Here is a 12,975-nt window from a genome sequence, read left to right on the forward strand (position 1 = left end):
ATGGTGAAGACAAGCTGCAGCTATGAATCAACCGTCTCCTTCAAAGCTGTTGTCAGATCAGCTGCGGCAGGCGGGTAGGGGGCAAGTCAAACTTCATCGTGTTAGAAACAAAGGACTACTACATGTACTTTTCCAATAGGGGACAAAACTGTAAAATACAAATTATGATAGATCACCTTTAAACAAAAGCTTTCTTTTCACACAGGAAGGTAAAGACAGCAATCTCAACCCTTCCTCCTAGATTGTAAGCTCTAACGAGCAGGGCCCTCTGTTTCCTCTTGTACCAAATTGTATTGTAACTGTAATGTCTGCCTTCATTTTGTAAAGCGCTGCGCAAACTGTTGGTGCTATATAAATCCTGTATAATAAGAGAAGCCTATCCTGCTTCTACCCAGTAAACTGCCATTTATTTCCTCCATCAGCGCATCCCCCCACAGCTATTAACTTTTGTATCACTCAACCCTTCCGGGCCCTCTGTTTCCTCTTGAACCAAAATGTATTGTAACTCTAATGTCTGCCTTCATTTTGTAAAGTGCTGTGCAAACTGTTGGTGCTATATAAATCCTGTATAATAATAATAATAAAAGCACTGTCAGAAGTTTAAACCTTTCCCCATTCTCCATTGTCCTAAACTGGAAACCTATAATAGAAGAGAGCAGAAAAGCCTGCAGGAAAAATCCCTACCTTCGAGGAAAATAATTTCTAGTCTTTTAATATTTCTTTTTAATTTGTTCCTCGTAAATACCATCTCAGGGGGAAGCCATGCACTGCGGAAACAGGATTATTGACCATTTGGGCTAAATATATCGGCGTATGTAGTTCTATATCCAATCATTTCTTTGTCAAAGGACATTTCAAGTTTTTAAACTTCAAAGGCAAAATGCAATGATTTGCACATATTTTGTTTTCTTACACTCAAGAGTAAGGAAATACAACCCTTCCTGTTTTGCAGTTAAAGAAATGTAAAGAATTCCATATTAATATTGTATATTCTGCTAACTAGCCAGTAGATGGAGTTCTAGTCTCCTTTTCACATATTCGGCTATTTTGGGTTACAGGTAAGCTGAAAGAAGCCCCCAGTTTGCAAAACTGAAATGAGCCATTATAGCATAGTTGTCAACATTTCAAAACAGTTTAAAGGGACATTTAAAATGGGCATAGGTCTACAAAAATCATTTTGTTAACCTAATGTACAATAAAGGAAGCACACAGGTGGCGCAAACACCTAGCGCAGTGGTTCTCAACCTGTGGGTCGCGACCCCTTTGGGGGTCGAACGACCCTTTCACAGGGGTCCCCTAAGACCATCAGAAAACACATATTTCCGATGTGAAAAGAGCAGCTACTGTGTAGAAAGCAGCTGCTGTGTTGAAAGCAGCTACTCGGTTAAAAGCAGCTACTGTGTTGAAAGCAGCAGTATTGGAGGTAAAACGACACTCATGAATTATAATTACTGGGTAAATAATTTTATGGTTGGGGGTCACCACAACATGAGGAACTGTATTAAAGGGTCACGGCATTAGGAAGGTTGAGAACCACTGACCTAGCGCATTATCCGAGGTTTATTGTACAAGAAAAAAAAAGACAAAAACATGCTCACAATATAAAGTACATGCAAAATTTTTAAATTTTATTGTACATTAAAAGCTCTATCTCTCCAGCGCCTCAGAAAAAAGATTAAAAAAAACAATGATGGCAGAGTGTCCGAATGGTGGAACAGTTGGCCTGCTGATGTGTTTCGGAGACATGTCCCCTTCCTTGAGCTCTGAGGAAGGGGACATGACCCCAAAATGCGTCAGAGGGCCGACCTCACCACCAGTCGGACACTAAGCCATCATTGTGAGCCAGCTATGTGGCGTTAAGGCTTTTGCATGTACTTCATATTGTGAGTATGTTTTTTGTCTTTTTTCTTGTACAATAAACCTTGGATAATGCGCTAGGTGTTTGCGCCATCTGAGTGCTTCCTTTACAGTTTTGATGATTTCCCAGTCTGAGGAGGGCTGCACCACCAAGAATTTATCCATAGGCTATCATCTATTTGAACTCTGGTCTCTTCTTGGCATCCACCCCCCTTTTTTCTAAGGTGCTGGAGAGATAGATAGTGCTTTTAATGTACAAGAAAATTTTAACATACTGTATATACAGTGAAATGTATAAGGATAGAAACACAGTCAAGAAGGCATTGTTTATTAGTAAAAATATTTATGAATGTATTATCTAGTTACAACTTGTAGGGCTTGTTTAAACTTTCGGCAGCCTTTGCCACTGCTCTGAAAAGCGTTCCATGGTGGATTTCTTTTCAGGGGCCAGTTGACAAGTGGATGCAGGTGATATGTTGCCTCTGAAGCATGTTTTACCACTGAAAAGCCTACACCACTGCACAAAGCGGGGTGAAAGGTGGGGATGGACTCACAACACAGGTCACTGGAGCCAGCACACAGGTCAATGGACGCAGGATAAACAGGACTGGATGCAGGACACTAGATGCAGGACAATGGACGCTGGACACATGACATGGTATAGTAGAGGTTATTTAGCACAGAATGCCTATAAAGTACCTTACATATACAATAAGGTAAGCCAGGCAGCCCAGGAGGGGTTCCCTCCTATTGCTCTTCAAGCCAAAGTAAAGACATCAAGCAGCCTGTGTTCAGAGAGGTGGATGGCATATCCCTCCGAAGATGAATGAACAGGGAGTACTCTGCCAGAACTGTACAAGAAGTGTCAGCTTATGTGACACTGTATTACTTCGCATACAAAAAAGTCCTTTGAGCTGCAGCTGTGTGGAGCTCAGTCAGGAGTCAGAACAGTAATTTTATTTGATTCTCATCATGGACACTTGCCAAAAGAGAGATGCCCTTTCATTCCTGGGACGCAGATCGGGACATAGACAGTGTGGGACAATTACACAAAAAGCACTCCTGTCCTGGCAAATATGGGAAAGTTGGCAACTATGTTATAGCAATGACTCATCTCTTATCAGGTGGCTCAGTAGGAGATTTCATTCTGTCACTGGAGGATGCAAAGCAAATGCTGTCTTTTCGGCTAAACCATAGTGCTTCGGGATTACTATGTCATGCATTTAATGTGTATTTCTAAAACAAAAGATTGCAAATACTGATGGTATAATATGGAAGGCTAGAACTAAAGTAGAGGCAAAAACCCTGACCTCTCCTCCAACTGTATTACCAAAAGTAACCACATTCCAAAATGAAGAGACTTTTAGAGAAGTGACCAACTTTTCGAAGGACAAAGTGGTCACTAACCTTGTACAATGCAAAGCCAATACTCAACAAATCCTCGCCCATTTTTCTCTGTCGCCTCCTGTTCTTCTGCATGAGGCCCACAATAAAGGTACAGCAAGGGTCTTTGGAGGATCCATCATGATCATGATCTGGTTCTTCCAGTTTCATCCGAAACTGGGGGTTCGTCCAGAATGTCGCTGTGTACAATAGAAATAACATATATAAGTAGAAAATATTCACTGTACACTTTCAACATTTCCAACTCACCCTTTAAAATCAGGACAACCTTACAGTATAGGGCAAAACTTTTTTTCTAAGATTCCTATAGACTGGTGAAGGCTTAGAACCACCAGGGCTGCTGTTAGAAATCATGGGACCCCATACAGCCTACCTAACAGGGCCCTCTTCTCCCTCCCCCATAAAACATCAAAATTATTTTTTTGCTAAAAATACACTAAAATCATTATTAGCAGACACAACCCCAACATAACGTACAAAATTCCAGCTAAATCTAATAGATAACACTGTATTGAGGTAATAAATAAAGCTCTGTGTGTGAATAGGGTCTGGGGACTCGTTCACATTGGAGCTGTGGCCTGTGCAGTGTGAATTAGCGTTTTTTTTAATGTGGCTGGAGCTGTGTACAGGCAGCTTTGATTGTGCTGTGGGGACACGGCAGCTGTATGAACACAGCCACAGCTCATAATTTGGCAGGCATTATTTTTAAAATTACCCCCACCAACACAACACTGTTGGTGGGGGGGGGGACTTTGTTAAAGTATTAGAGTTTTCAACCGGCCCCTGATGTCTCACTTTTGCAACTGGGAAAGGAATTGAGGACACAGATCCCCAATCCTTTCTCTGCAGCTTCAGCTTCACTGAAGATGAATGAAGAGGGAGTACTCTGCACAGAAGCTTCTTGTTCATTCGCAAAATGAAGCATTGTAAACATGTAGGGCGGGGGAAAGGGAGGCCCAGGCAGCAGAGGGAACAGGAGGACAGGAGGGGGTGATCAGTGCTGCACGGGGGCATTTACTGGAACCAATCCTCTGTGGCTCTCCTGCAGCAGCTGAAAGCAGGTAGGAGGGAGTGAATGAGAAGCTGGATTTCAGCTGCTGCAGAGCCACAGATGATCAGTTCTAATGAATGTCCCCTAAACACAGCACTGATCACCCCCTCTTGTCCAGGATCTGATTCTCCCTACTTGTCATCTGCCATGTCCCCCTGGTGAACTGATAGGGCCTAAGATCTGTACAGGAGGGTCGGCAGTACTAAAATTTTGAGTTGCCACCACAATAGTTGTAGATGTAAAATTTCCAATGGGACACTTGTTTACTTGTTTCCTCACATTGGAAGGATGTACCTCCCAACTTTTTGAGATGAGAACAAGGGACACTTATTAGCAAATTAATGTAAGCATAAGACACCCCCCTGCCATGCCCCCTTAAAGGAAAATTATATAAAAAGATTAGCTAAAGTCACAAGTCGTTTTTGAAATTTACAAATGCAGCAATTTAGAAATTGGATGAAAGATTTAGCACTGTAAAACACTTTTTGAAAGATAAATAGTGCATTTTACATACAACTATACAGATCAGACCAAAATGAGGGAAAAATGAGGAGGAAAGAGGTAAGGAGGGAATTTGTTCAAAAGTAGGACAGTCCCTCGAAATCAGGGACAGTTGGGAGTTATGGAAAGATATGACCTCACTTTTTTTTTTAATCTACAGGATAGGAAGCAAAAAGAAATCTCCCTAATTAGACACGGATGGCAAATCATAATAATATTATTAATAATAACTGTTTTACCCACACCTCTACAGTTTTCAAAATTATTAAAAAAATTTTGACTGAAGATATACTTTAAAGGCTCATTCATACAAATACAAAGGCCTGTACGGTATAAAGAGTCCTTTTCAGTAAAGAAAGATTAGTCTGTCATATGAGGAAGGACTGGGCTTTACCTGGCTGCTGTAATTATTCAATGTGTGGGCCTGGCAACAGGCGGCCAAGTGCTGAGAGACCCTTCACCAGACTCATGCACTGAAACCAATGGGTGGTTTTACAGAGGACTTTAATGGCAAACTGGTGAGGCAAGCACTGCTATGTAAGTAACAGGCAAACACTTTAAAGTGAATCTGTGGTCTGGCCCGTATTCATATAACAAGTAGTGGATTTATCACATGCTCTCAATAACCTCTGAAACTGCAGATACTGTGGAGTATTTTTCATAAAATTTCACTGTAGAAGCACTAAATCTCTTCATAGCGTTTGCCCAGCAGGTCAGCTCTCCCTGCTCCTCCATTCCAGTAGTGACATAGTAGCCCAGCTCACCCTCTACCCCTCTCCCAACAGCATAGACCACCCCCAACTTCACAATAGTGACTTTGCAGTTTAGCTCACCCTGCTGCCCCTCACAGCAGTGACTCTGCAGCTCAGCTTCCACACTCAGCAGTGACCCGGCAACTCTGATCATTCTGTTTCCCCCCAACAGTAACTCAGCAGTTCAGTTCCCTCCTTATGCCCTTCCAGCTTTGACTCAGCAGCCTTCTAATCCTAATTAGAATACAGAGCAAGTGCTCTGGGAGGAGGATCAAGGGGAGCAGAGATACAGTGAGAGAATAACTTGAATGACTTCATTGCCTCTATTGTGAACTTTGGGGATTGATTTCTCCACAGTGTCAGCAGCTACAGAGGTCAGAGTTGGCTTGTGTTAAAGACAATTCACTACTTGTTAGAAATGTGTTAAATGTCCATATCCTGGCCAAAACTTTACTTTTGTGTTATTTGGTTTACACTGTAGGTTTAGTTTAAGCTCCACCAATGGTGCCATAATTGTGTAAAAGCAAAAAGTACAATTGAAAGATAGCACCAGTGTATGTTTTTTTAAAGATAGCATTTTTTCCATCATGCCATTTAATTATTTACCGGAATAGACACAATGAATTGCATATTGTATTAATGGTCAAAATATAAGATCATATATTAATTTCTACGTTGTATTTCAATTATTTCTAGCCTACTCCTATTAATCTAAATGATCTTGAAAATGTACTTTGTGAGGATCCCCACACATTCACTTCCTTGAACTCTATGGCACGTATTCACTATGCCACACATTTCACAGAGCCTGCCTTCTGAACTACATGCCTACAGGAATTACTACTTGTACGCAGCAAGGTACCATGGGATATGTAGTCCTTAGAAATAGAAAGTAAGCAGCAGAGGAGAAGCTGAAAAGTATGCAGGGAATCCAGGGAGTTGTGGAAAGAGAAGTAAGCTTATACTGGATTGTCAAAAATAACTATTGTTTGCATTGTTATTACAATGATCATAGATCTCCTTTAACAGTATGTAGACATTGTATAGAGAATTGGAAGGATGGAAATGCTGCCCCACCCATGAAGAGCCTGCAGCTCCAATGTCCCAAGGAATCCAAGTGCGTCTCTTACCTGGGTAATTCTGGCACCCGCCTGCTGTGGACCCTCGAGCCCAAGTCCCATTAAACAGAGTGGTATTCCACTTGTGCTGGTCATTACCGGTCAGAGTGTCAGGACTCAGGTTACAGATCTCCAGACGGGAATATTCTTTAATAAAATCTGAAAATGCCATCCTGCACAGACACCAAAATATAACTGGAAGGTCAAAAAATTGAAAGAGACAATAATTTTCCTTCCTGTCTTGTGACTCTATTTATAGTTTTTATGGGCCCTCCATTGTGATTCCTTGAGAAAAATCATCAACATGTTACTAAAAAAAACCAAAATAGACTTTCTCAGGACTGTGCGGCTTTCACATTTTACTTGCTCACTCTCCCACACTTTCATTACCTTTTTATGAGCAGATCTGTTAAAGCATATCTAAAATCAACATTTTGTATGTCAAACACTGGCAGTTCAGCCAACATTCGATCCATCTTTGGCCAGGCTGGTTTTACTGAAGTCGATCCATTGACTGACTTCAGGACAACCAGCCTGTCTGATTTTTTGCATGCGATTCCTGTTGGCCCCTGGATGCAGGAAAGAAAACTGCATGTTCTATGGCTTGCTTTTGTTTCCCTGCTTAGGCTGCTGACATAAGCTTTCCTTACTGAGCTTCTAAAAATTATAATATTCATAGTCAGAGGTGACTGTGAAAAATTAAGTTCACATCGTATTCCACAGATTCATGGTAAAAAGGACACTGGGGTTGATTTACTAAATGCAAAAAAACTGTGCACTTTGCAAAGTGCAGTTGCACTCTGCAAATGCAGTGACTTCCATCATCCACTCATGTGCAAGCAAAAATGCATTTTTTTTCTATTTTTCTGGCACGTGATTGGGTATTCTTTGCAAAGTGAATCTTTCACTCATTCACTAAACTCTGTATCAACTGCATTTGCAGAGTGCAACTGCACTTTGCAAGGTGCACAGTCTATTTGCTTTTAGCAAATCAACCCCATAGTTCTGCTTGATCTGCATGCCCAGCAACATGCAGGAGGAGTAAGCACACTAGAGGAGGTTAAGTTACTGTGGAAATATACCGTGGATTCTTCAGAATAGCTTTATCTTTTCATTGTCAAGAAATTCAAGAAGCAATTTGCTAAATCTACAAATAGGATGTGTAGCACTACCCCCTTAGGAGTCGCTACAGTTTTGAGTCCCCCTATAGTCCTGCACAGCCAGACAACATGCATTTTCCCAATAACTTGCATCCAGGAGACACTTAACAGTCCTTGAGCTCGTTTTGTGGATTTCATAAGGGGGATTTGAACTGGGATAGGGTTAGGGGTGTATGGGATGCCAAGTGGAACTGTGAACAACTTCCTGGAACTATATAGAAGTTTTTTACAGCAAGTTCCTCTTCTTGGAGAGCTAGCCAGCATCTCTGGTTGTACCACCCCAGACCCTAGAATCTCCTAATCCAGCCAATCTGGGTGAATCCCTGTGTAGGGGATCCAGTGCCTGCCACTTTAAAGTAAGACAGTTCTGGGTAGTTGCTAATCTGATTTCCCACCAGAGTGCTCCATACCCTATCTGGCCCAGGAGGTGCAGGTTTACTCGCTTAGTCCTTATCCTATGTTGCTGGTGGGTCAGTGGCTGCTACCAGGCCTTCTAGCTGGGCTGCTTCTTCCCTGCCACACAAGTGGTCCTCTCTCAGGGGTTGATTAAGTCCCAAGCTTTCCTCCATCCAAGATTCCTGCCTGGAGGTGAATCCCTCTCCATCAGAGCCCCTTCCCAGGCTCCTGCTCTTCAGGCTCACTTTCTCTTCATCTTCCACCCGAACTCTCCTGCTCAGCAGGCTCAGTTATTCTTTAAGACTGTCCTGGCCTCTTGCCAAGCCTCCTGTTGGGAATTGGCCAGGATCCTCTATGCGTACAGACCAGCCAAACCTCACCTCCACCCACTGCTTTTAGATCTTTCTCTAAAGTTCTAAAACAGGGGGAAATCCCACACAGCTGGTCTGCAGAGCCTCTCAACTCTGTCCTAAATTTGACTCACTTGGCTATCACACCCAGGCTGCTACTCAGCCTCTAACTAACAATCAAAGCTAGAGATCCCCCCAGCTACCTAGGAGGGTGCTACAGATGTATGAGATTTGTTTCATTTCAATCAGTGTACTCACCAGAATTCCCCATCATCTGACTGCTTGTCCAGAGCTGCCTTCACTTTGGGATCAATGTAATTCCACTCTGGGGCTCTATAGTTAAACAGATACAAAAACAGAATACAACGTAAATTTACAGTAGATACTGTGTTATACTGTAACTGCAGAACTGGATTTCAATAACATCCCACCGCACCCAAAGCCAAGTGGTCTCTTCTGTCATGAATGGATCCCCTTGCTTGTCAGTAGTAATGTGATCTAAGCTGCGTATGCACAGCTCAGACCATATTTATGGCACCCAATCTGTGCCGTGGTGATGTGACTCCTGTGCGCACATGCAGAAGTAATGTAATCGCAGTCTGGCCATTCATGAGGCAGATCCCGGAAGGAAGATCATGCAAGAATGGAAGTGTACGGGATCTGCAAGATCAGTGACAGCACAGCACTGAAGGGCATATTATGACAGATAAGTCTCCACAATGTACTAGTATGTGATGCAAACTAACACATTATGGCATAACCCCCCCGGGGGCCCATTTTTTAGCAAAAACGTTCCTAAGTTTAATACCACTTTAAGTCAGATAAATATAAAACATTGGCCTGGCAATTGACTGCATTGACACCAATCTCTCAATTATAGAAAATAAAGTGAAGTACCACGTGGTTCTTTCTTGTTAGAAGTTTTTTTTTACTGTGGCTCCAATTTTTTTACTGGGGTGAAAACTGGTATATCTGGGAAGTGATTGTGTCTTGTTGGGGAGATTTATTTCCTGAAGACAGGAAGTAAGAGGAAATGATGAGGTAAATCCCACCCTTATGACATCTCAAAATTTTGTCTCGGTGACAATGGTCACCAGGACAAATAGAGGGGTGAACCCCCCCATGGAGACACAGACACAATAAACATCTGACAGACGTTTTCCCATTCTACATTCTATAAAAAAAATAAAGAAACTAAACCCTTTTAACCCATTTAATGTTATCCCAAAACAGTTACATTCAAGGCAGCCATGAATGATAACTGCCACAGTTGCTTGTGCTCTCAACCAAATTGTCAACCATTAAATGGCAGAAGTTATAGCTGATCACATGTACAGCACCATGGCAAATGCAGATCAATCCGAGGCCAAGATGTCAGCGTCCATGGCTGTAAGGGATAGGAAGGTTTATTTCCACTTTAAGCAAACCTTGTACTCAATAAATGTTTACTCAAAGAATAAAAGGAAATTCAATGCTCACTCATCACTCCAGGGGCCATTCCATTCCACCTCGCCCCAAGGATTCCTCACTCGAATCAGTTGGACCTTCTGACCCTTATAGACAACCTGCAAACCACACAAGATTGTTGTCTGTGTACATTCCATCAACTACTGATACAATTGTGTGTTAAAGAAAGTGTAAACCCAACATTTCATATTCCTGATATGTGTCTGCTGTACCATGGACTTGTACATAAAAAGTATCCTCTTCTCGTGTATTGCTTCCTTTGTGTGAAATCCCTGGTGTTCCTGCCAGTCCCTCTGCTTTCCTGATAAAAACTGATTAGGCAACAGGCTAGGCATGGGAGCAAACGGTGGTAAGTTTTCTGGCTGTGCTGAGAACTCTGTTTGCTGTCTTCCAATCAACCACAAATTATGATGCGCTACTCAAAAAAAAATCAAATACATATATAGTGAAACATTAACAGTTCTTTTGAAACAAACTAAAAAATCTGAATTTATATACAATGAATACACAAACAAAAGTTCATATTATGAAAGTGATTGGAAGTAAGTCCACATAAGTGCTGTGATGAAAATCACTCCATAGATAATGGTGTCAGTGTATTATCCTCCACCACATATAGATGGCCTCTTACCAAATGATTAGATCTCGATTGCATAGATCAGTATACGCTTGTGTATGTGTGCCCTTGCACAAGATCCACTGCGATCCACCATGCAGTTCCTTGTACCATGAACAGACATCAATTGCATAGATCAGTATACGCTTTTGTACAGTTGATATAAAAAGTCTACACACCGCTGTTAAAATGTCAGGTTTCTGTGATGTAAAAAAATGAGGCAAAGATAAATAATTTCAGAATGTTTTCCACCTTTAATTTGACCTATAAACTGTACAACTCAGTTGAACAACAAACTGAAATCTTTTAGGTGGAAGAAGTAAAAATAAAAAACTAAAATAATATGGTTGCATAAGTGTGCACACCCTTAAACTAATACTTTGTTGAAGCACCTTTTGATTTTATTACAGCACTTTTTGGGATTTGCCCACTCTTCCTTGCAAAAACTCCAAATCTGTCAGATTGCGAGGGCATCTCCTGTGCACAGCCCTCTTCAGATCACCCCACAGAGATTTTCCATTGGATTCAGGTCTGGGCTCTGGCTGGGCCATTCCAAAACTTTAATCTTCTTCTAGAGAAGCCATTCCTTTGTTGATTTGGATGTATGCTTTGGGTCGTTGTCATGCTGAAAGATGAAGTTCCTTTTCATGTTCAGCTTTCTAGCAGAAGCCTGAAGGTTTTGTGCCAACATTGACTGGTATTTGGAACTGTTCATAATTCCCTCCACCTTGACTAAGGATCCAGTTCCAGCTGAAGAAAAACAGCCCCAAAGCATGATGCTGCCACCACCGTTCTTCACTGTAGGTATGGTGTTCTTTTGGTGATGTGCAGTGTTGTTTTTGCACCAAAAATATCTTTTGAAATTATGGCCAAAAAGTCGAACCTTGGTTTCATTAGACTATAAACCATTTTCCCGCATGCTTTTGGGAGACTTCATTTGTGTTTTTGCAAAATTTAGCCGGGCTTGGATGTTTTTCTTCATAAGAAAAGATTTTCGTCTTGCCACTCTACCCCATAGCCCAGACGTATGAAGAATACAGGAGATTGTTGTCACATGTACCACACAGCCAGTATGTGCCAGATATACCTGCAGCTCCTTTAATGTTGCTGTAGGCCTCTTGGCAGCCTCCCAGACCAGTTTTCTTCTTGTCTTTTCATCAATTTTGGAGAGACGTCCAGTTCTTGGTGATGTCACTGTTGCGCCATATTTTCTCCACTTGATGATGACTGTCTTCACTGTGTTCCATGGTGTATCTAATGCCTTGGAAATTCTTTTGTACCCTTCTCCTGACTGAAACCTTTTAACAATGAGATCCCTTTGATGCTTTGAAAGCTCTCTGCGGACAATGGCTTTTGCTGTAGGATGCGACTAAGAAAATGTCAGGAAAGACCTACTAGAACAACTGAACTTTATTTGGGGTCAATCAGAGGCACTTTAAATGATGCCAGGTGTGTACTGACTCCTATTTAACATGATTTTGAATGTGATTGTTTAATTCTGAACACAGCTACATCCCCAGTTATAACAGGGTGTTCACACTTATGCAACCACATTATTTTAGTTTTTTATGTTTACTTCCCCCCTAAAAGATTTCAGTTTGTTTTTAAAAGTTGTACAGTTTATAGGTCACATTAAAGGTGGAAAAAGTTCTGAAATTATTTATCTTTGTCTCGTTTTTTTACATCACAAAAACCTGACATTTTAACGGGTGTGTAGACTTTTTATATCCACTGTATGTGTGCCCTTGCACAAGATCTGCTGCGATCCTTCACCATGCGGTTCCTTGTACCATGAACAGACACTGGTCGTCTCATCGGCACCCTCCAAAGAGAATCATGGCAGCCACAATAGTGTCATACCATTTAAAATAGCTTTATTATAAAAAAAAGACAGGTACTTACAAGATCCAAGAAAACTCAAGCATAAAACAAGCCGAGGATGTGTTCACAGTATACAATATACATCACCAGCTAAGCCCCTCCCAACATGTTTTGCCAACCAATGAGCTTCGCCAGCGGTGTGGAGCTTGTGTATGTGTGCAAGGGCACACATACACAAGTGTATACTGATCTATGCAATCGAGATCTAATCATCTATATGTGATGGAGGACATTACACTGACACCGTTGTCTATGGAGCACTTATGTGGACTTACTTCCAATCACTTTCATAATATGGACTTTTGTTTGTTTATCCGTAGTATATAAATGCAGAGTTTTTAGCTTGTTTCAAATGAACTGTTTTTGTGATTGATTCTCTCTTATTACTATTTATGTATTTGATTTTTTTTGGTAGCGCACCA

The 12,975-nt window shown here is 41.4% G+C and overlaps 1 protein-coding gene across 1 annotated transcript in view; it reads right to left on the bottom strand.

Moving 5' to 3' along the window:
• The window catches only part of CAPN8 (calpain 8), a 99,433-nt gene that overhangs the window by 30,729 nt on the left and 55,729 nt on the right, over positions 1 to 12,975 (bottom strand). The window contains exons 7-10 of the mRNA XM_089685061.1: positions 10,069 to 10,154; positions 8,848 to 8,922; positions 6,696 to 6,856; positions 3,250 to 3,440 (exon numbers count right to left, since the gene is read on the bottom strand). Coding sequence (XP_089541187.1) covers positions 3,250 to 3,440; positions 6,696 to 6,856; positions 8,848 to 8,922; positions 10,069 to 10,154 — 513 coding nt within the window. The remainder of the gene's footprint in view (positions 1 to 3,249; positions 3,441 to 6,695; positions 6,857 to 8,847; positions 8,923 to 10,068; positions 10,155 to 12,975) is intronic.

Source organism: Staurois parvus, unplaced genomic scaffold (genome assembly GCF_062004578.1).
Source record: "Staurois parvus isolate SC_StPar_1 unplaced genomic scaffold, SC_StPar_1.0 ptg000362l, whole genome shotgun sequence".
Classification (NCBI taxonomy): domain Eukaryota; kingdom Metazoa; phylum Chordata; class Amphibia; order Anura; family Ranidae; genus Staurois; species Staurois parvus.